We start from the raw sequence: 22974 nt of genomic DNA on the forward strand, positions 1-22974 counted from the left end.
TATTATTAATTACCACAACTTTAATCCCTAAAAAGTTGGAAAGATTTAAGTTATAAAGACACATACGTCGATCGCTATTATTATTATAATAATAAAATCATCATCAATTCACCTTTATAACAACTTACATTTAGACAAGAAGCATCAACAATCATACATCATCATCATATCTATCAAACATCAACTCTCTCTCTCTCTATTGAGATCCGTACTTCAACAGCTCCCACCTGAAGGGATGGAACGAACAAAATACCTCTGGAGAGCTCTTGAAGAGCAACGCTGTGCAGACGCACACTGCAGCTATGGCGACCAGTGAAACCATTGCCGGTCTGTATATATTGACGGACCCTCTACGCCTAGCATATACGAGTTTCTGCTCGCATTGCCTGCACTGCTTCTCACTCTCAAAAGGCGCGTATTTCACCACCTTCTGCTTCTTGTCTAGTACCCCAGGGATGTCAACCACCACGTGCCCTTTTCCCGGTTTCTTGTTGAGCTTCCTCTGCACTAGATGGATGTACGAGTAATGACCACGGAGGCATGCATAGTCATGGGGTGTCAACCCACTACTGTCACGAGCACTTTTCCATGCTTCAATCCCCACCTGCACAATCACTCATATGTATTGTCAACCTAATCTATCATCCCCTAAACAAATGTAATTCTGAGATTAAACGAGCATACCGATCCAGGATCCTCTGTCAATGCATCCACAACATTCTCACAGCTGTCTAAACTGGCTGCTATATGAAGAGGAGTCAATCCACCAGGCCCCATGGCATCAGGCCTGAACAAGTAGCCATCCTCGTCGACTAGCTTATGCTCTCCTGTCTTGTCCAGATGATAACTTAATAGAAATGCCACCATGGTTACGCAATTTCTCCTAACAGCTCGGTGAACGAGGCCAATATCCAACAAAGCTTGTATATTGGACTTTTCTTGTCCCAAGTCCACAATACCATCAAATACAGCACTTAATAGCTTTTTCACTACAGCGCACCAGTCATGATCGATGGAGAACTCGATGAGCCACCTGAGACGTTCGAAAGGGAATGGATCCACATCACCTAACCTAACTTTCAAGTGGCTTCTGTGGAGCAGCCAACCCATTTCGTGTATGAAGTCCAAAGCTTTATTCTTAATTTCTAGTGCATTACTATCTGGGTTAGCTGCATCAGCAAGCTCGATTAAGCTTTCTAGAGTGCAAATTTCAGAGCAGACGTCCTTCTCTGCAACAATGAATGGAAAGAAGCTGCTGCTGAGACCATAGTCCTCGACCTAATCCAATAATCCAATAATCATATAAAATCAGTGGTTAAAGAGTGAGGCAAACAATGAGATACACTTTAGCAGGATATGGGCAATGATAAAATGGCATCACCTCAATGAATCCCCTTCCAATAACATCTGGTACAGCGCAAGAAAAGCTAAAGGACTGAATCTCATCATGTTCAATCGAAGAATCTGCTCCTCCCCTCATATCAGCACAATTTTCCTGAATTAGAAATTTCCCTTCTAGAGTGCATAGTAACCTGATGCAAATTAGATTCATTACCAAGAAAACAAAGGGAGAACCATATCCAATACCAAGAAACAGACAAATGTCAAACTAGGATACCTTGCTGTGGAATGAGAGAAATTGTATCCTTTGACTACAAACTGAACACCCTCTGACACGGTAACAGCAATTGGCTTGATACTCGATATTCTGCAACTTTGATGGTTTTTCACAGGGAGGGGCGTGTCTAACACAACCTGGCCTGAAGCATATAAAAATTTGTCAGCATTACCATCCAAAAAGCGATTGTTTAGGAACAATAGTTGCAAATAAAACGTAGAATCAATAATCTGAATATACCATTATACATAAATGTGACACGATGTTGTACTCTAGCATATATCCATCCTGTCCTCCAAAATGGATCAGTGGATGAATCAAGAAGCCTTCTCAAACTGGATGTGAGATCACAGTAAAGCTGTAAACGACAATAGTGTTAGCAATTACACGCCATTCTTTTAGAACTTAAGAGATGACATGTTGGTCTAGTGTCAATACTGATTTATCTAAAGAAACTAAGACTGTGATGATCTCACGACTGAGGAAGCGAAACCAATACTTCTACTTATGACCATCAACATAAGCAAACTACAACTGAATATGTTGCTTCCTAGTGAATGAGCTGAATCAAACTTACCCTGTCCCAGGATGATTTCTCCATGCGCAAATATATTGTCAGTATAATGCAACCAGGTCGGATGTAGCTTTCCATATCAGTTGGACTACTTGAAAGCCAATCAAGAATCTGAAACCAAGTAGGACCAAGTAAAACCTTCAAAGACGAAATGAAAAGCAAATTTGAAAACATTTTAACCTTAGACGCAGTAAATGCACCTGTTTTCGCAGGACAAGAGGGAAATCATTTGGATCCTTCCCAAACAGCTTAAAGACAATCCGATCTGTGCGACTCTGCAAACCAATTGAAAGTTTAGTTGCAATAATATCCTGCCATGTAAGGAATTGTTCATATTTGGCTACTTGGTATCTCAAGAAATACTATATAATAGGAATCTAATTGGAAATAATTAAGAGATTTCTTTCCTTTATAAAAAATCCATATCGAGAAGAAACCAATTTTGTCAAGGGTTTATCTCATGACGAATTACATTCAGTGGATTATGTGTGCGAGTGCTATAGATATGGGCACTGAAGCCTGTCATAATAGTATGGCCACACAGTAACATTAATGGAGCTAAACATTCCCAATTTATAAAAAGCACGACTTTGATTTCTGTTAATCCCGTCCCACCACCCTCCTTCCTAAAAAGGTAGCATCTGGTGCAGGAAAGTTTAAGATGGAACCTGTGTCTCTCCGCTAGATGTAGATGGCGATTGGCTCGACGTGGAACCTGAATTCCCACTATTTTGAGGTGGGCTAGACCGCTGAGAATCCTTATATAACCATAAAGGGCCAGCAGGAGACATATCTCCAAGATTTTTACGGGCACAAGTATCTGGAAGACCCTCCTCCAAGCAGTCTTGAGAGCCATCATATTCATTATTCAAGTCAATATTGTTCACTTGTGTCCTTCGTATAGTATCTGTCTTCTCTTGAACTGAGTTGCTTGCGTTCGTTCTGAACACTAAAGGAGATACTGAAGTGGATGCATTTTGTACTACTCCACCTGCAGTCTTATCAGTTAGCGCCCTCGTTTTGGTCAAAACAGATGCATCTAGGCCAGTGGTAGTAGGAAGGTCCTGGAGGTAAAATGTAATTAGAAGAAATAAAACACAATAATGGCATCAGAAGTTTGTGGATTAGGTTTATCACCTTTTGAGCAGCTCCCAAAGATGTTCCTACATTCTGCATGTCCTGAGATACAGGTAGTATCTCAGTATGATTTCTCTCATTTGTTGTACTGGCAACACTTGCAAGGTTTTTCAGAAGATGAGACAGTAGATCCTGATCCTTGGTTTGATCAGAGCTATTGACTGCAATTGTTAAGTAACTAAATCATGATGCTACTCAAAACCTCAAGCTGAGATAACAAGGAAAGTTACAATTGGAGGAACAACATATAAAGAGATTTCACTTAAACATATTCTGGAACATATAACTCATTATTTAGGATCTGTACTATCATCAACTAGTACTGTTTGAGAGTACAATTGTCATGTATATTTCTTTCACAAGTTGACCATGATTACCTTGAAAAGATCAGTCTATAAGTGTTTCTATATGAAATATGCTTTTGAGGAAGATATATCTGTGATGAACCTAGTCTCAGTTTGCTCTACATTTTAGACTAACCCATAAGTGAAAAATGGCCCTACAAGTCAATCTATGGCCAGTGTTCCATAGAACCAGATTCATAGTAATGCTAATGGAACTAATTTCTGGTCATACTAACTTCCCAGAGTTGGATCAATAAAAGCTATTGAAAAACATGGGGTCGATATTTATCAAAGAAGAAAAAAGGAGTGGGTCAATAGCTGAACTTATCGACCTTCTAAGATCTCATTTTGGATCTTTAAATCTTTTGAAAAGTTTCACATCATTACCAGCACCTCAAAATAGCTCCCAACATGAATATGCATCATGGTCCCAAAGCAAGAATTCTTCCTACGAACTACCATACCCAGCTTTTCAAAGAAAGGCTGAGTCATTATGTGTGGAAGTCAAAGCCAAGCTTTTTGTTGGATTTAACTCTAACAGAACAACATTGTTGCAAAAAATAGCTATGCTTTCAAGATTCCCAAGCTCTCCTCCAAATTAAAGATGTACGATTATGGAAGTAAGATCATAAAGACAGCAGATGTGCATTAGCTATCAGATTTTGCTGCCTTCGTGTAGCCACCAAGAACATTGTGCGCCCTCAATGACGTAATGCAAAAGCTAACACACTGAAAATAGCACTAAAGCTAAAGGGGTGATTTTGACATCAAACTATTACTGCCTTGAGTGATCTCTTTGGAAATGGAACCCAAAAACTAAAAGAAAAACAGTCAAATTAAAGGCCTAATTACATTGTAGATTGGAGAGTATCCTTAGCAGACTGATGAGTAAGTAATTACTCCCCCGCTCATCATTCTGGTTGGCTGCATTTAGTACATTCTCAGGATGTGTTTTCCTCCGCCGTCTATTGTGGCCAGCTAGACGCCTTCGACAGCTCCGCTTCCCTTCATCAAATTCTTGAAGAACATGAAACCTGCATTGAAAAGATTCTACAACTAAGTACTCCTGCCATAGCAAACAGATTTATACCAGCTAATAAATAGCTCATATGTCCAACAGAAAGGTAGCTGAATCCTCAAGTGAGTGATCCAAGATGATCAATGTGGAACTTAATGCAGGTGAAGAAAACAGCAGAATAGCTAAAATATAGCAATATCTCGAAACAAAATTGGACCTGCTGCATTGCTGACAAAATCTTTGCACAACATTTGCCACCAAGGCACTGGTAGCCTTAGAATGCACGTCGCAGACCTTATGCCTACGGTGATAATCTTTTGCAGTGCTCAAATCTGCTTTGCAATCCTCTACTTGACAAACAGCACGGCTAGACGGAATACCGGAGACTTTAGTCTTCTTCCCGCTCTTCCCTTCCGACTCATCCAGAGGATACTCTTGGTGACCTAGCTTCAGATTAAGTGAGCCACCAGCTTCTTCATTTTCAACCTCAACAACCCTTCTCCTTTTCTCCCTCTCATTCTGGATCATCATTTCATCATTGTTAAAGGGCTGCCTACTTGTACAATCTGTAGGCGCAGGATTCAAGGGAGAAGCCATAAAAAGATCACCATCCCATTTCCAATCATTCAAATCCCATTCCGTGCTCTTCTTCCCCACCTCAGACACCACCGGCCCATAGAAATTATGCAACTTTCCACCAAACTTGGTCTCCATTCTTTCTTTCTTTCTTTCTTTCTTTCTTTCTTTTTCTTTTTTATTAAAAAAAAAATCAAGGGACACCCACAACTAAAAGGTAGAAATTTGAAGCCCTCTGAAAGAGGGGCGGCAGAATTAATCAGCTCTGAATCAATCGGCCTCGCTACAACCCCAGAAATCCAAGAAAAGCACACCCAAACATCCTTGGACCCAAACAAGAGCAGCCCACATGCCAATAACAAGTCTATTCTACAATTAGCATAACTTTGGAAGGCAAGATAGATCAGCCAAACCGTAAAGACTCCACCTTTGGTCCCAAAACGGATGGAAAATTCCAACAGACCAACTCACGTTGTTGGGTGTCCCTCCTTGTGGATAAGTAAATTGCACTCCAGATTATAACAAGTGACTCTAGTTGATATGGGATTTGATCTGCAGACGTGTCAGCTCCGAGAGATCGCCGGCGATTTGAGGGAGAGAGAGAGAGAGGAGAGAGAAAATCTAGACACGGTTTGTTGTACTAACTGAAAAAAGCTTTAGAGGGGGCCGGAAATAAAATAAAGAAAAATGGGACTTAATTCACTGCGTCTGTTGCTTTGCTTGTAAAATTATTTCACCCTGCATTATTTTTCTTGTAATTGCCTTGTCGTGTAAAAATTCACAACATAGTATTCTCAGGAAAGAAGAAAAAGAGAAAGAAAAGAAAAAAAGAAAAAGAAACGAAAACATAGTACAGATGAACAAGTGGTGTATTAGTGAGGACACCCACTTCACAGAATCTAAGACCCACACCCGCAGCTCTCTCTCTCTCTCTCTCTCTCTCTCTCTCATTCAAGAATTTCACTGAAATATATGCCAAGAATTTACAGTAACAGATATAACTACTACTATTACTCTTTGACTTTTACATATGATGTAACCATGACGACTTTTTTTCAAAACATTTTCTTATACTCCATCCCCTAAATAGGGAATCTTTTGACATTAGCTTTAATAAAAAGTTATTCAATGTATTGATAATAAAAAATAATAATCTCAAATTAAAAATACTACTGTATTAGTTTTTTTTTTTTGAGAATATTATTAGGTTGATTATGAATAAATAAGTATAAGTGATAAAGATAAAATAATTTAAATTATGGGCGGAATGCTCAAAAATAAAAAGTTTTTATACTGGGGATCAGAATATACAAAAATATGATATAAACGCATAATTTGAGGAAGAGCGAAATTTTGAAGTAGTCAAAATGAAGCATAAAACACAATTTATGGCTACTAATTGAAAAAACATAAAATTTGGCCTTTTTTTAACGATTTCTGACGTTTTTACCCTTAATTAGGCTGACCGGGTAGGATTAGGCACGCGGGTCACGTGCCGGGTCGGATTAGTCACTTATGGCACTAATAGTGTCATAAGTGCCAAGATTTTACTTGGTTTTATTTTGGATTTAGTGCCAATGAAAATCCAAAATAAAACCAAGTAAAATGGTACCATAAGTGTCAAGGAAAATCCAAAATAAAACCAAGTAAAATGGTACCATAAGTGCCAAGGAAAATCCAAAATAAAATCAAGTAAAATCTTGGCACTTATGGTACTAATAGTGCCATAAGTGTCAACGGAAATCCAAAATAAAATCAAGTAAAATGATCTTTTTAGCACTTATGGCATTAATAGTGCCATAAGTGTCAATGTAAATTCAAAATAAAACTAAGTAAAATGGTCATCTTGGCACTTATGGCACTAGTGCCATAAGTGCCATACGTACAACACAAATATAGAAACAACAGCAATAAAATTAAGAAATCATGATGTGAAGAAGATGAAGCACATGAAACAAACAAACAAACAAAAAATTCTAAATGGATAATCTAAACCCTAAATGGAAAATCTAAACCCTACGGAGAAGTGTTTAAAATGGTCATTTTGACACTTATGACACTAATAGTGCCATAAGTACTATACGTGCATCACAAAATACAGAAACAACGGCAATAGAATGAAGAAATCGTGATGTGAAGAAGATGAAGCACATGAAAGAGATTCGTCGAAAGCAGCGAGAGAGGGAGGGAGAGAGAGAGAAGAGATGAGAATCACCTCTCTTCGTCGACGGGGGGAGAATCACGCGTACGGCATGGCTACGAAATTGGAATCAGAGCAAGAGAGAGGTAGAATTGGCTCTCTTCATCGACGGCAGAGAGAGAGAAAATAACGTGTTGTGTCTCCTCTCTTCGTCGACGGGGGGGAGGGGGGAGAGGGGGAATCACGCGTACGACATGGCTACGAAATTGGAATTAGAGTGAGAGAGAGGTAGAATTGGCTCTCTTCATCGACGGCAGAGAGAGAGAGAGAGAGAGAGAGGAGAGAGAGAGAGAGATTGGGCTGGATCCGACGAGTCCGATGGGTAAAAAGGGCATATTAGGCATACCGCCTAATCAATGAACAGATTTTGTTGTTTGAAGATTAGGAGCTAAAATTTGATTTTCGGTCTTGATTATGGCTAGCCGACTACATTGTTTCTTTGAGGAATGAAGGCAGTATTCCATTTTAAGATTTAGCTCTAAGTGTTTATACTAAGGAATGTATAAACACTTATAAAGTGGGGGAGTGTAAAAAAAATGAAACACTTATAAACACTTTTTAGATTTAGCTCTAAAAAAGTGTTTATATTGGGGAATATACAAAAATTGAAATAAATGCAGAATAAAGACCGTCATACGATTTTAATTTTTTTTTACTTACTTATGTAATTTATCAAAACAAAAACAAATCATAATTTGAGGGATGAAGGCAGTACTTCATTTTAAGATTTAGTTCTAAATTTGATTCGTTTAAATGTGTGAATTAAGTGAGTTATATCTAACTTATGCTCGATAAGATTCTACATTTTAAGTTTTTTTGCAGAGAAACTAAAACAAAGGAAAAATAATTGAGTTGGTGATATACGATGGAATCTATTTGTCTATATCAGAATACTGCAGCTGAACCATTGAAGCCACACTTTCAACTCTGTAAGTACTTCATTTATTGACTCCAACTAAACTTCATGCATACTAAAATAATTAAATTACTATATATATAAGAAAATACATTGATTTTGTGTAGCATATACAGTACATGCAATTTGAGCAATTCGGTCGCAGGTTTTCATTATATATATGCTTTAGATAAATTTACTGAGTTTGTGTGCACGCGCGCGTTTTCTATTTGACTTTATCTTTTTTCTTCTATTTTGACATGAAATATATTTTTAAAATTCAAATTTATAACCCTTAGCCTTAGGAATGGAGTTTATAACGAGTCTTCCAATTTAAGTTTTGTGGTTGGTTTGAATTGATGGTAATTGTTAATTATAGGATTGGTAATGTACATATCATAGGCTCGTAGGACTTCAAGAAAATGACTAGTCAAAAGAAAACTCATAATAGTAATAATACAATAATATATTTTAAGATGCCTTATTTATTAGGGTTAATTGTTGAAAAATTAATATATTTTCACTAATTTTGATTTTTTTTCTTATAACTTTTAAATTATGCTTGACAATACATGAATTGAAAAATCATTTGTAATTTTCCCCAACGATATTTTTCGACCCAAATTAAGTCCTAGTTGGCAATCTAAAAGCAAGGGTGGCTATGTCATCCGGCAACTTGAACGATGACGTTTTTATCTAATTAAAGCAACGTCATTTCTATATTAAAATTGAACATGCATGCCTCTGCAATTACGTTTTATTTGGAGATTCATTGCGATTTTTTTATCCTCAAATGTTCCTGCCACGATTTATTCATCCTGGAGCTGAAGATTAGCAAGGTTAGTAAAGATTTTGGCCTAGATTCCAGACATCTATGGATAATTCTTGGAGCTCAAGCTCGAATTCATGAATGAATCAAGAACTAAAACAACTTTGCAAACATGAGATTTCAGCACTCCCTAAATCAAAATATTGTCAAGCATAATTTAAAAATCATGGGAAAAATCAAAATCTGTGAAAGTATATGAATTTTCCGGCAATTAACCCAATTGAAAAATATAATGAAAATTACAGGTAGGATCCTATGTAGTGACACTTAGATAAAAAAAAATAACACGTAGGATCCACGTCACTTCGGGGAAAAATCTCAAATGATTTTCAATTCATGTATTGTTACACATAATTTAAAGTCATAGGAAAAAACCCTAATCTATGAAAATATATGAATTTTTCGACAATTAACCCTATTTATTATATGTATCAAATCCATAAATTTGATGGTTAACTCAGCTCCTATAAGTTTTATGTTATGTTTCTCTCGTCCACCCCAATTTATATTTCGTTATTTTGCAAAACACCAAATTTCAACTAGGGCTTCGGCTTTAACATAAATCTGTCGTCCCAAGAAAAAGTTGAGTCTCTTCTGCTGCTAAGAAATCATAATATCAACATGACATTATTCATTTTGAGCTTGGATATTATATTTCAACGTGTGTTAATAGAAAATAGTCAATCCACGTCTATAACTAATGGGACGCTCACTTAAATGGTAAATATATCATTAAAAAAACGAGAGACAAATAAAAAATCTCTATTTAAATCCCTCCTTTTGTATCTTTTATTTTCTATAAAAAAAAAAACACTCTCTTTGTCATTCTTCCTTTTCACTCCAAGGAAAATGAGGAATTGGTGTGATAATATCCTCCTTAAAATGAAGGTGGAATAAGAAACGATGATTTTTTTTTTTTTTTTTTTAAATAGAGAATGAGTGATACGAAATAAGGAATTGAAAGGGAGAAAACAAATTAGAGAAAATTAGCAATTTATCCCCTATCATCTATGTTGCATAGGTGCGAGGGGGCGGGTGCGGGAGCGATACGATTCGGGTGCGGGGATACAGATTTTTAAAAATTATAGGGTGCGATTCGTGAAGGATACGTCTGCTATATATATATATATATATATATATATATATATATATATATATATATTGTTATTATAAATGACCATTTAAAGAATTAAAATTTGTTAAATGCCCAAATTTTCGTAGCCCATCAAATTTCTTTTTAAATAAAACTAAGGGTCCAAGCAATTAATTAGAAGCCCAAGCCCAATTTCTTTTAACCTAATACACACACACACTAAAACACACTCACTCACACACACACACTCAGCCACACAATCACACGCACACTCTCCTCTCAAGGGCTGCTCTCTCTTCTCTCTAACCTCTCTCTCTCTCTTTCCCTCTGTCGCACACCCACACCGCACACTCACCCTCTCAAGGCTGCTCTCTCTTCTCTCTAACCTCTCTTCTCTCTAACCGCCACCGCCGCCGTCGTTTGAAGGCCGCACTCGCCGTCGTTTGAAGGCCGAACAACGGCAGGAGGTCGCCGCCCCTACCGCCGCCGCCCTCTGAAATCCGACGACCGCAACGGCTAACGAAGCCAACCACCGGATTCGCGAGGTTGGCGCACCCGATTCGTGAATCCATTTTTTTTTTTAAATTTTGGGGGGATTCGCCAGGTGGCGAATCCCGTGCGAATCCCACGCGAATCGCGCCCGCACCCGCCCCCCGCGCGAATTGGATACTGCACGGTGTTGATTTTAGGCGAATCCGTGCATTGTAGCCTATCATATATAGACACTTCTATGGCCTCTGACACCCTATACTCAAATATTTGATCAATCACATCCTTCATGTTCCAAATTGTGTGCAATCAAGTTGTTCATGTTGATGGCCGACAAATGTTGTTTGTCAATTTTTTTTAATTTTTTTTCCAAAGAAAATTAGTAATTTAACCCTTAACAGAGACACCATTATGGCATCTGGCCCCTTCTACTCAAGATTTGATCAATCAAGTCTTCCATGTTCCGATTTTGGTGCAATTAGCTCCTTCGTGTTACAACCATTTGACACCGTTTGTATTATTTAATTTACATTGTGGGTCCCACCACATAACGATTTTCAGCTGCCTATTTAATTTGGGCATTTTTTGTGAAAGGGGAAACCTTGAATACGCAACATACCAAACGAAATTGATAGAATAAGTAAATATTCCTTTGAATTAATTTAAGGGTTTAGTTGTTTTTGTCGTTTGATAGTCAAAATGAGTTCCAATTCCACATGTGGGTCAAGCTTTTTGAGCAGTAGACGATAGATGTAGATACATTACGAGGTTAATCATAGGTATTGCGGTTGCGAAATTGAAGGTAAGAGGTTGAAGGAACTGAGAATCACTTCTGGCCTTGAGATCGGCCGCGCTCTCCACCTTTCCAAAATCCCAACCAAAGACCCCAACACGGCGTTCGTCCTCCCCTTCTCCACCTCATTCATCTACACCATGGTGCCTTTCGCTGGCCACATCATGGTCTCCTTGTTCGTGCCCTACGTCGAAATTGGCGCGTGAATCGAGTCTGCCTCATCACAAAATAAGAAAACAGGTTCACAGAGGAGAATTGGTTCATATGTTTCAGACATTGCTCAAGAATCAAAATTTCTTTGCTCAAGAATTCAATTTGCATGCTCCTAAACTAGCAAAATTTAACAGAGAGGGGAATCAGTTTACTAATCTTTCTTTGCATTTTGGTTCTACAGACATTGCGTATGGCTACCTCGATCTTCTGTACAATCTCGGCGTGAAATTATCTTTGAGTTCTTCGCCGTCCTTCACATTGAGTGATGAAGGAATGAATGGTTTTTTTTAGTGTTTTAAGCCCTTCCTCTACCACTTAGATATTTAGGTTGGACCCACTCGAGATTAAAAATAAGAACAAAAAAATTCAGACTGTGTTTGTTAGACGTTACATGGAGGGGGTTGATTACACCCAAATTATAACATTAGGGGCTCGATTGAATGAATCTTAACTATGTGGTGCTATAGGCCATAAGGGCCTCTATTAGGGATGGCAACAAGCCGGATCTGGACCGGATCTCATCAATACCAGATCCAGATCCGTTTCATTTTACCAGATCCAGATCCACGGATCTGAAAAATTAGGATCTAGATTCAGATCCGTCAGATCCGCAGGTCTAGATCCATGGATCTATTATTTTTTAATTAAATTAACAAAAGTCACAAATCAACAAGATCTAATTTTCTTCATAAAAAATTACACAAAACACATTCATGCAATACAAAGTCTCAACATAAAACTAGGGTTTGTAAATTGTAATTCTAATTTGTGTATTACTTTTAATTTTAATATATTTAATATTATTAATAAAATAAATTTAAAAAATAAATAATACTCCCTCTGTCCGCCAAAAGTGGACCATTTTTACTATATCGGGCGTCCGCAAAGAGTATACCTGGTGAATCGTGATCGGGTGGATAACATATTAATCGGTGAATTGTGATTGTGCTATGAATATTACCTAGTGTTGAACGTGAGAGTTGAGAGAAAGAGTTGAATTGCTGAGAACAAAAGGAAATCTGCTGTAGTATTAGGAGAGAGCGTGCCTTTACAAGATACAGGTGCATGGGTATTTATAGAATACATGCTAGGGGTAAAATAGTAATTTCGGCCTAAAGTCACGTTCTCCGCATGGTCAAGGTCATCGTGGTAATTTAGCCTTTCTTTATTCATTCCTCTGCTCAAACACCGAGAATCGGATGTCCTCTGCAGACAGGTGATTCCTCTGCTCTGACGCTTCTCGAGTAAAATGGTCAGCCCTGCCACTGACTGTCTGTGCATGAAGCGCTCCTCTGGCCTAAATGATTCCTCTGATCCGAGGGATTCCTCTGGTCTGAACCCATTCCTCTGCCCAAACCCATTCCTCTGTCCGAGTGATTCCTCTGATGCTTCCTGGGTGCAACGCTTATTACTCTGCTCTACACATATTACTCCTCATCGGCTACTCCCCTCTCTGGTCTGGCTAGTTCGCTCTGGCACGGAGTAATGATGTGTGTGAATTAGTTGTCTAGATTTATGCTTTTTATCGTGTGATTTTTCTTTGATATTACCCAAGTTTATGGTGTTTTGGCGCAGGAATTGTGTGAATGGAGAATGAAGATGGCAGATGCCGGGAGATGATGAAAGTCGAGAATTTTGATGAAGTTTTAGCTTAAATTTGGAGATGCATGAGAGCTGGGCTTGAATTTATTTATTTTGGATGTATTAGCCTTAAAACTCTTTTTAATTATTCATTTGGGCCTTTTATTTTCGGCTTGGCAGCCCATGTGTGGAGATTGGCGGCATTGTTTTGATTAGGGATATAAGTCCCTTGTTTTGGAGACTCCTAATAGCCGCCACATTAGAAAGAGATTAGGAGGACATATATATATTAGTTTTAGTTTTTGCAAGACAAGTATTATTTTATTAGATTAGTTTGTTTAGTTTTTTTCACCTTTATTTTTTGCTTAGACTTGGTAAAGAGGGGACTTGACCTTCGAATTCTTTGGAGTTGCCAGAAGACGTTCTTTCATCATTGTGGTGATTGGTTTATTTTAGTTTGCAATTTATTTCTTGAATTTCATGTTTGATTTTATTTACTTGATTGTTCTAGTTTTAATTATGAATAGCTAAATTTTTAATTCGGCGAGAATAATGAAGTATTGATTTAATAATTTGTGAGACCTAATTGTTCATATAATTGATTCCTGTTGATTTCGATTTATTCCTTGTGTTTAAAGATAGTTCTGATTTAATTTAAGTCTGATCAACTTAGGTTAAATTGGATTACAGTCAATTGGTTCCCACAATCCGTAATTGTTGGAATATGGCTGATTAGTGATAAAGCTACCATGTTCGTAGTAGGAATAAATTGGTGGATGAATTATTACTAGCGTATCTAGGATAATTTATCTAAACTGGGTTCCTTCATCTTAATGCTATTAGAATATTAAATCTAGGTCTGGCGTCTCCAGCTAGGTTATATTTTAATAAGGGAAATAAGCAGGTCTGGCGTCTCCAGCTGTTTATCGACACAGTAAGTAGGAATTGGGGTACGTCCGTTGCGTTTCACGGTCCTATAACTGGTTGGTTGATAGGGATTAATTAATCTTTGCGTCGATGATCAGAGTTATTAAATTAATATGGATTTATTCGAGCTGAGTTACTTTTCTTTGATTATTTTCTAGTGTTATTTTATTTGATTTAATTCGCTTTCTTAGTTAATTAATATTTCTTTCAATTTAAGGCGTGGTGGCTACACCATTTTTTTAGATCTTTAGTAAATTGATTGCAATTACCCGTTCCATGTGGTTCGACCCTGCTTACTACTAACTATATTAATTCTTAGCTATTGCAGGAATTATTTGGTGGGATACGACGACCACCAAATTGGCGCCGTTGCCGGGGAACGGTGTTAATTAATTTCTTTTTCCTATTGATTTTATTTTATTTTATTTTTTTTGTTGTTTTTTTTTCAGGTTTTAAAAAAAAAGGTGCAGGTTGTTCTGTGATTGAGAAAAGAGGTAAGCCGAGGAAGTTGCGAAAACTGTCAGAGTCGAAAATTGTTTTGTTTGCCCAAACAGAACCGTTCTCAAAGCTGAACTCAGTGCATTCACTGTTGAAGAGGATCTGTTTGCCCAAACGGATCCTGACTCAGAGGCAGAAGTAGAAATCGAAGAGGATCCTGAATCTATTTTCATGACTGTGATTGATCCTTTGGTTGATGATGTTGTTGAGAATTTCAGGGAAGAGGAGCTCGATCAAGTTATTTTCAGTGTGCGGAATGATGAGGATGCCAAAACAGAGGAGAATGATGCTATTCGAGAGATTATCATGCAGCTGTACTCCACGGACGAAATTTCAATTCGGCACCTATCGAGCAGGATGCCCAAATCGACCAACACAGAACCGAGTATGCCAGCTGTTGTGAAGCCATCGAAGGTAGACTTGAAAGAGGTAGGGTTTGGGTGTCATTTTGAAGATTCTGGATAATTTGGGGTCAAATTGGACACTATGCTAAGTGTGGTGGAGTCAACTGCAATTCTGGGATTTGATGGAGGATTTGACCTAGTCAAAATTTCCCCCATCGTTTCCCTCTCAATTCCACCTCCTTCAAAACCCACTCCAGCCATCTCCACTCGCATATCTCCGCCTGAAACACCACCACTGCCACGACCTACTCCAGAACCGCCGCCGCAGCCACATACCTCCAGCCTCCATCTCCAACCTGCACCCGCCGCTGCTCTCCAATTCCACAATCCAACACCTCCCTGTTCCGGCCGTCATATCTTTTCATCTGCATCTGGAAATTACCACCGCCAGCCTCCATTACCGCCCTCCATCTCCACTCGAATCTCTCCTCCTGAAACACCGCCGCCGCCGCGACCCCCTCCAGAACTGCCGCCTTCCGCTCTCTGCCGGCATCTCCACAAGGCAGCGTGCACGGTGATGTCCTTCCCTTGTGTTTGATTTTTCTTTTTGTTTCTCTTTGTTTTGTTTTTTTGTCTTGTGTTTTAGTTAGTTTTTTGTGTGCTTCCCTTTTTTATGCTTTTTCTTGTTTGCTTGAGGGCAAGCAACGTCTAAGTGTGAGGAGAGGGATGTGTCTTTGTTGAGTCGTTGTGTTGTCTTGCATGTTAGTCAAGTGAGTGTTGGTTTGTTAGTTTTGTGTATGCATGCTGCCAAGTTGCACTTTGTGATGAAGTAGATGACTTGATACTTTTGGAATTGAAGAATTGTGATTTTTTTGGATGAATCTTTATTAGATGAAAATTGGGATGACGAATAAAGGTAATAAGTGAGTAAAAACCACACATAAATGAGATTTGAGCTTAATAGAGTAGAGCACTCTCTACTACATTTCTTTTTTTTTTGAGTGATTTGATGTTCATGAGATCGTGATATTAAGTGTGTTATTTGTGACAAATGATAGAAGGCACTAGGAAAGCCGATTTGGCCTGCGTTTCATTGCCTACCCATACATTAACTCCTAGTGAGCCATTTTTGAAGCCTTGACCATTTTTATTCTTATTAGTCACTAAATAATTAGCCAAGGCCTGTTTTGGACTCTCTCTTTGGCCCAGTGATGCATGTCTAATTTTGAACTTCATTCCACTAATTACTAGAGAAAATTAAGCTGTGGTTACATGTGTCATTTGCCCAAACTGTTGTCTTGTGCTAGATGATAAGGATCTATGATTCGTTTGGCCAAACAGTGGCAGTGAATTCAGATTGGGTTTGGGAGACGATTTGTGGGGATATTTTGTAGATGATGATTACATGTTGATTGGGGATATAAAAAAAGAAGGGTGCTGCTGAAAAAGAAAAAAAAAAGAAAAAAAATTGAGAAAAAGAAAAAAAAAAGAAGAAAAAAAATTGAAAAAAAGAAAAAAAACAAAGAAAAGAAAAAAAAAGATGTTGCACTAGTTTGAGTTGAGCATGTAGTATCATTGTTATTGTTGGAGTTTTTCCCCTAAGTTTGGTTGCTTTCTTTCTCTATGAACTTGAAATTGTGGATGATGGTTTGGATTAGATGTGCACACTTTGATCTTCATTGCTTAAACCTAGGAACCCCTTTAGATCCTTCCAATTTTATGAATGGTCCCTAGCCCCATTACGCCAAATGAACAAAGTCCTTTTTGAATCACTATTTGACCGCGACATATCATGACCGAGTGGATCTTTTCTTGTGTGTGTGTGAATGACCTCATATCTTATGGAGAAAATTGAGCGAATGAGTGAAACCGTGAGTTGTACTTGCTATTGCTTGATTTTGACTAATTTGATGATAGAGATGCATTCTTGAGATTCTAAATTTTTCATTTTGAAGGTTGAGAGTTATTTATGAATTACTTAGTTCATCTTGGCAGTATAAGTTACAAGCTAGCAGTTGGCATTTACTTGACTGTTGTGTTTTCGTGTCTCATCTCTTATCTTCCATCGTTCTTTTCCTTTTCGTGTGTTTGTGTGTTGAGTCAAGGGGAGGTCGTGTCTAGATAGTTAATTCCATCATTTAGTCTTTTCTTCACTTCATACTTGAGGGCAAGTATGATTTAAGTGTGAGGAGATTTGATGTGTGTGATTTAGTTGTCTAGATTCAAGTTATTTATCGTGTGATTTTATATGATATTACACAAGTTCGTTGGCGTTTTGGAGCAGGAATTGCATGAATTATGGTTGGAAGCTCGTGGATGAAGAAAGTTCAAGGAAGACGTAATTTTGATGAAGTTGGCATGATTTCGAAGAGATAATTAGAGATTGGGCTTGGAGCTAATTATTTTAGATTTAATTAAGCCCTTAAACTCTTGTGTTTTAATTACCTTTGGGCTTTATTTTGTAAGTAGCTGATTGGCCCAATTATTGGGTGATACACGGCCATGAAGGGATTTAATTCCCTAAGCATTCTTTTTGGGATTCCACTTAGCCGCCACATTAGATAGTTATATACTATATATTAGGGAATTGGCTAGGGGATATTGGAGATTGGCGGCGGAGCTTATGTATTAGATTATGGAGTAGTATATTAGCAATTAGTTTAGTTGGAGTTAGACGTTGTTTTTACTTATTAGATTTAGACTTTTATTTCTTGCTTTTGGAGTTAATTGCTTAGGGATCGCACTTGGCAGGAGACATTCCTTTCCTTTCGTTCCAAGTAACTAGTCAGAGTGTTTGCCCGCGTGGCTGACGTCACCCGCATTAAATGCCCGCCCTTTTACAGTGTGTTTTTCCGTATCCCGAGGTTACCTTTTTTGCCCTTCCGTCATTCCGTATTTCCGTAGGAATCCTCAGCCGTCGATCTTCCCCTTGGTGCCACGTGTCGCCCATCACGCTATTTCCCTATTGCCCGCGTGGGTTATACTTAGCAAATTCAAACAGACAGTTTTCATTTCTCACTTTCTTCACTCTTGTTTCATACGTTTCAACTACTCCCATTGTTTCCGGCGGCCTTCCTTCCCTCATTTCGGCGTAAACCTCGCGATTAATCTTCCTCAGTTTCCACCGCAGACCTAGGTAAATCCTACATCCCCTCTCCCTGGTACTTGTGTTCGGTGTGGGTTGATTGTGTTGCATTTGTTGGTAAGGACACCTATCGGACACCTATCGGACATTGTCCGATGTTGCGGGGGTGACCACCCCTACTCGGAGTTTTCCCCCTGGCAAGGGAAAATCCATTAAAAGCAAACTAGAACTAAAAACTCGAAAACTTGAAGAAAATAGGAAAGCAATAAATGCCTAAGTCTTGGTGCAGCGCTGGAATACTCTCCACGGCAGAACACAAAAATTAGGGCAAAAAACGAGAGCTTTACAATGAAAAACAAAGCCCTATTTATAGACTTATCCTCAAAGTTGCCATGCAAAGCTGGACTCTAAAGGCAAAAGAATCGTGTAAACATAGGTAAGTCCAGCTGGCGTGCTCTGCAAGTAATCTCCATCCTGGCGAAAATCGCAGCTCTGTAAAGGTCGGCGAGCTCTGAAAAAGTGCAGAGCTGAAAAGTCAGCTCTGCATAAGTTGACTCTGTCGATCTTTAGCTCTGCGCTGTCAAATTACTTTGGCGATCATGGCAGAGCTGGAAGTCAGCTCTGGAAATTTAGCTTTGGCGAGAGTAACTCTGCTCTGAAAAGCGAACTCTGGTGCGTCAGCTCTGGAAAGGTAGTCAGAGCTGGAAGTCAGCTCTGGTGGTCATGACAGAGCTGGAAGTCAGCTCTGGCAAATTCAGCTCTGCTCTGAAAATTTCAGCTATGCATAGGGAAGTTCAGCTCTGGAAATTTTGGCTCTAACTTTGCAAGTCAGCTCAGCTCGGGCGACAGAGCTATCCTCGCAGCTCAGCTCTGGCGACAAAGCTATCCTCGTAGCTCAGCTCTGGTGACAGAGCTATCCTAAAAAAACGTCATTCTTAACCCAAAATCTCCAAAATTGCATTCTTCCATCTATAAAACCTAAATCTCCTGCAAAGCAAAAAACAAATCATAAAACGCACCAATTTCCAGAAGATTTAACTTAAAATATGCACATGCAAACCCCTAAAATTAGAACAATTAAGCATAAATCATTTAACATACTCAAGGATTTGGTTGAAATTAGTTTTCCTTCCTATAGTGTCTCGCCATGCTGCACCTAGACAAAACCTAGTGTTGCCTGCCTCTTTTGCCTGTTTCATAACAAAGTGACGAGATGCTTTATAAGTTTGATGTACATGCATACGAAAGCAACTTACTCAAGTAGGATAATCATAGAAAAATTACAAAGAAAAATCAATAGCTCGCTCCAGCTCCATCATAGCTACCCTGAGTTTTCTTTGATGCCACAGATTGGGCTATATATATATCACATACCTAGAAGCCATCCTCGAAAAAATGTGTGAAGAGAAAAGCAAGCTAATTAGGCACATATATTCCATGCACGAATTTCCAAATGCATGTTTCCAGAAGAATCTTGAGGTTAAAGGGAATTGCCAATTTGCTATATTACACAGAGAGAAATCCAAGCTCACATCATCAATTGAGTATAGCAGACACGTTATCTTACTATAGTAGATAACCTATATGGAGAAGAGAAAATCACGGAGCTCATAGAAAAGAAATGAACCTTTTTGGCAGCCTCCAAGACTGCATCCTTATTCATAAGCTTATGTGCTTTGAGTCTGGTGTTGTATCTTGTCGACTGCGGGCAATAAGAACAATCTTCATTACATCCACCAATCTTGATTGATAGAAGCGTGCACTGCTGCACTTCCTGAAATTGTGAGAATGTCTATGAACTTGAGCCTGCAACATTACATTACCACAAAATTATAAGAAAAGGAAGGCAATTCGAGAAAATAAATGAATTAACCTAGCGGTGGAGGAAGATTGCAAGAGAGAGCAAACAAATGCAGACAACATATAGCATGGAATAGCAGATCAAGGATAGGCGAATCGTAGATGGACTTAATTTCTTCTCTCTTCCAGTCGTTCCTCGCCCTATCTCTTACGCCGCGCTCATCTTCCACCGCCGCCGCAGACGATGAGAAATTGGCCGCCGCGTGAAATTAGGCGAATGGCCGTCGAACCGATCTCATTATCCACATCATTTAGGCAGAATGTGTTGGATTTGTATACTGAAAGCAAGAACGTTTTATGCTTGTATACAGTGATTCATGTGTTTACTATTTAATCTCCTATCTGATTGTGGTCATGATTGCATATGTATGTCCTTTGTCTCTGTATAAGTAGATTATATGGTGTTTTGTAGATCACAGAAGACCATATAATTGGAATAACCTTAAGAGATATAAACCGATCACAGCCGAGATGACTCTAGGACGAGTCGTTGGTCTAGGCTGCAGTATAGATGGAAATAATTTGTCTTGACTATTTGTCTATACTGGTACGTCATAACGTATTGATATGATCACAGTGAGATGTATTCTTCTATCTGACATAAGTGAAGAATCAAGATCTCGGTGACTTAAAAGTATCTTAATACTAATAAGATTTCAAATATATATGTTGATTCGTATATCACTTTGACTTACTATGGGTGAGAGTTATATAGTAACTTGAGTACTCTGTATCTTGGGTGATAGCGGTCAATATATGATATTTGATTATCTGTATTAGTACCCGTATCCGGTATAGGATAATGACATCCCCTTAAGGAGCTCAATAAGGTTTATTGTGTTAAACCCTGCAGGTTGATTAAGTTCAGGCGCAATAATAATGTTTGAGTGGTACTGCTTAAGGATTACAAAGAGATTAATTAATATAAGCTGTCACAGCTTTAATTAATTAATGGATGTCGGATATTTTAAATAAGGAGATTTAATAAGTCTAAATACAAGCCCCGACTCATCACCGACAATAAAGGGGTAAGTCACTATTGATTCTCTAGTGGAATGAATTAATAGTTATGAATTAATTATGATCTGGGCTGATCATAGAAATTAATTCATTGGAGGCCCATCTTTATTCCTTGTATCTGATCTCTGGACTGGCCCAAAGTCTCCTGAGCCCAGGAAACAGTAGGGGACCCCAACAGCAGTATAAGGGCCCTAGGTCTGTGTTTTGTCTATAAATACAGCTATCTGCTCTCAGAATAATACATACAAAAATTAGGGTTTTGAGAAAGCAGAGTGGGGCGACAATACTGAGTGGGCGGCTACTGTCTCTGGGAGTTCTCATAGTTCGTTGTCCATCCAACGTTGGAAACTGAGCGGGATGCAGTTCAGAAGATCTGAGCTGGAGTCAGTTTTTCGCAGGAAATCAAGTTCTGGCAGTTACCGAAGAACGGCCATAACTTCCTCTACAGAACTCCGACTGAGGTGAAACAAGCGGTCACGTAAAGCTCTTTCAAAGACGAATAAGTCATATTTCTGCACAAAATACGATTGGAGGTTGTTTGAGGGGTCAAACAGAGCGTTGAAGTTGGCTGACCTGTTCAGCGACGAATTGATGAATTCTTAGGAATTCTTCAGGTATTTCTAACTCCAAGGTGCAGCACTTAAATTTATATGAGCATGCTAGGTTTAATCGATGTATGGTGAATTAAGATAATCCAAGAGACGATCCTCGGGCAAATCGAGTATTAATTAAGTTTAATATTCCTTCATAATGGTGGCGATTTTATGAAGCTTTCCTTTGAATTTTGAATTTATGAATGAACTTGATTTTGGATGAATTTTGATGAAGCTTCCATTTGAATTTTGATTCTGCATTTACTTTTAGCAATTTAGGGATGAATTTATGTTTCAATTCGTTGAGGTGAATTCCATTTTTGCATATTGGATAAATTTTCCCCTAATTCAATTTATGTTTCAATTCGTTGAGGAGAATTCTGTTTTTGCATATTGGATAAATTTTCTCCGAATTCAATTGATGTAGATTAGCTAACAATTAATTTTACTAATAACATCTTTAAATATGTGGCCCATCACTTTATCTTACTAATTTAACACTTCTTAATCTTCGTGCCCAAAAGAAACATGCTATTATTTCTGGGACGAATGGAGTACAATTAAACCCATAAACAAAATTTCCTTCACAAAATCAAGAAATTCATTTTTTTAAAAAATTTATATTAATATATAAAAGGAGAGCTTTCTCCCTTCAATTTTTCCCACCATTTTTTTTTTCTCTCTTCTCCCATCAATTTTTCATTATTTTTCATCTTTTTTTTTCTTTTATAATTTTAATATTTTTCTAAATAATATCAAATTTAATTTATGAAAAAATATTTAATAAGCATCTTATTTTTAAGTTTGTAACAAAATATTTAATATGGTATAAAAATTATTAAAAATAAATTTAAAACAAATAAGTTATTATAATTTTAAAATATTGTATTTTCTTTCTCTTTGTTAAAATTTCACAATTTTTTTTATTTATGTCTGTGTATGAAAATATTTATTTATATGAAAAAATTGATCGGATAAGAGAGAGAAAAAATGGTGGGAAAAAATGGAGGGAGAAAACTCCCCTTTTATATATTATATAAATTAAAAAAAATGAATTTCTTAATTTTGTGAAAGAAATTTTGTTTATGGATTTAATTATAGTACTGAATGAACTTTGGGGTGTTAGTTGCTATCAACGATAGATTAGAGGCTTAAGTGTAATTGGGGAGGTAACGTTAGGGGTATTTTTGCATATTAACCCGATTAAATATTGACAACCTTTCAAAACGGCCAACATAAACCCTTCGCAGGGTTTTGTGTCTAGTTAATAATAATTATTATAATTAT

General features: G+C 37.9%; 1 protein-coding gene across 1 annotated transcript; it reads right to left on the reverse strand.

Moving 5' to 3' along the window:
- Positions 1-44: 44 nt before the first annotated feature.
- On the reverse strand, positions 45-6203 carry LOC131024703 (squamosa promoter-binding-like protein 1). The gene is made up of 11 exons (XM_057954240.1): positions 4909-6203; positions 4526-4707; positions 3330-3490; positions 2861-3256; positions 2393-2467; positions 2196-2303; positions 1859-1976; positions 1619-1760; positions 1382-1532; positions 685-1278; positions 45-604 (listed from the first exon to the last, which is right to left on the reverse strand). The coding sequence occupies exons 1-11, from the start codon at positions 5403-5405 to the stop codon at positions 197-199; spliced, it is 2832 nt and encodes a 943-aa protein (XP_057810223.1). The 5' UTR covers positions 5406-6203; the 3' UTR covers positions 45-196.
- Positions 6204-22974: the final 16771 nt, after the last annotated feature.

Source organism: Salvia miltiorrhiza, chromosome 5 (assembly GCF_028751815.1).
Source record: "Salvia miltiorrhiza cultivar Shanhuang (shh) chromosome 5, IMPLAD_Smil_shh, whole genome shotgun sequence".
Lineage (NCBI taxonomy): Eukaryota > Viridiplantae > Streptophyta > Magnoliopsida > Lamiales > Lamiaceae > Salvia > Salvia miltiorrhiza.

Bases quoted from the DNA above. Each gene is read 5' to 3' on its own strand.
- LOC131024703 (XM_057954240.1), bottom strand. From the start codon at position 5,405: ATGGAGACCAAGTTTGGTGGAAAGTTGCATAATTTCTATGGGCCGGTG. The intron at 3,257-3,329 runs GTGATAAACCTA...TTTTACCTCCAG, and splicing joins CTTTGGGAGCTGCTCAAAAG to GACCTTCCTACTACCACTGG. The intron at 1,279-1,381 runs GTGATGCCATTT...TTATTGGATTAG, and splicing joins TTGGAAGGGGATTCATTGAG to GTCGAGGACTATGGTCTCAG.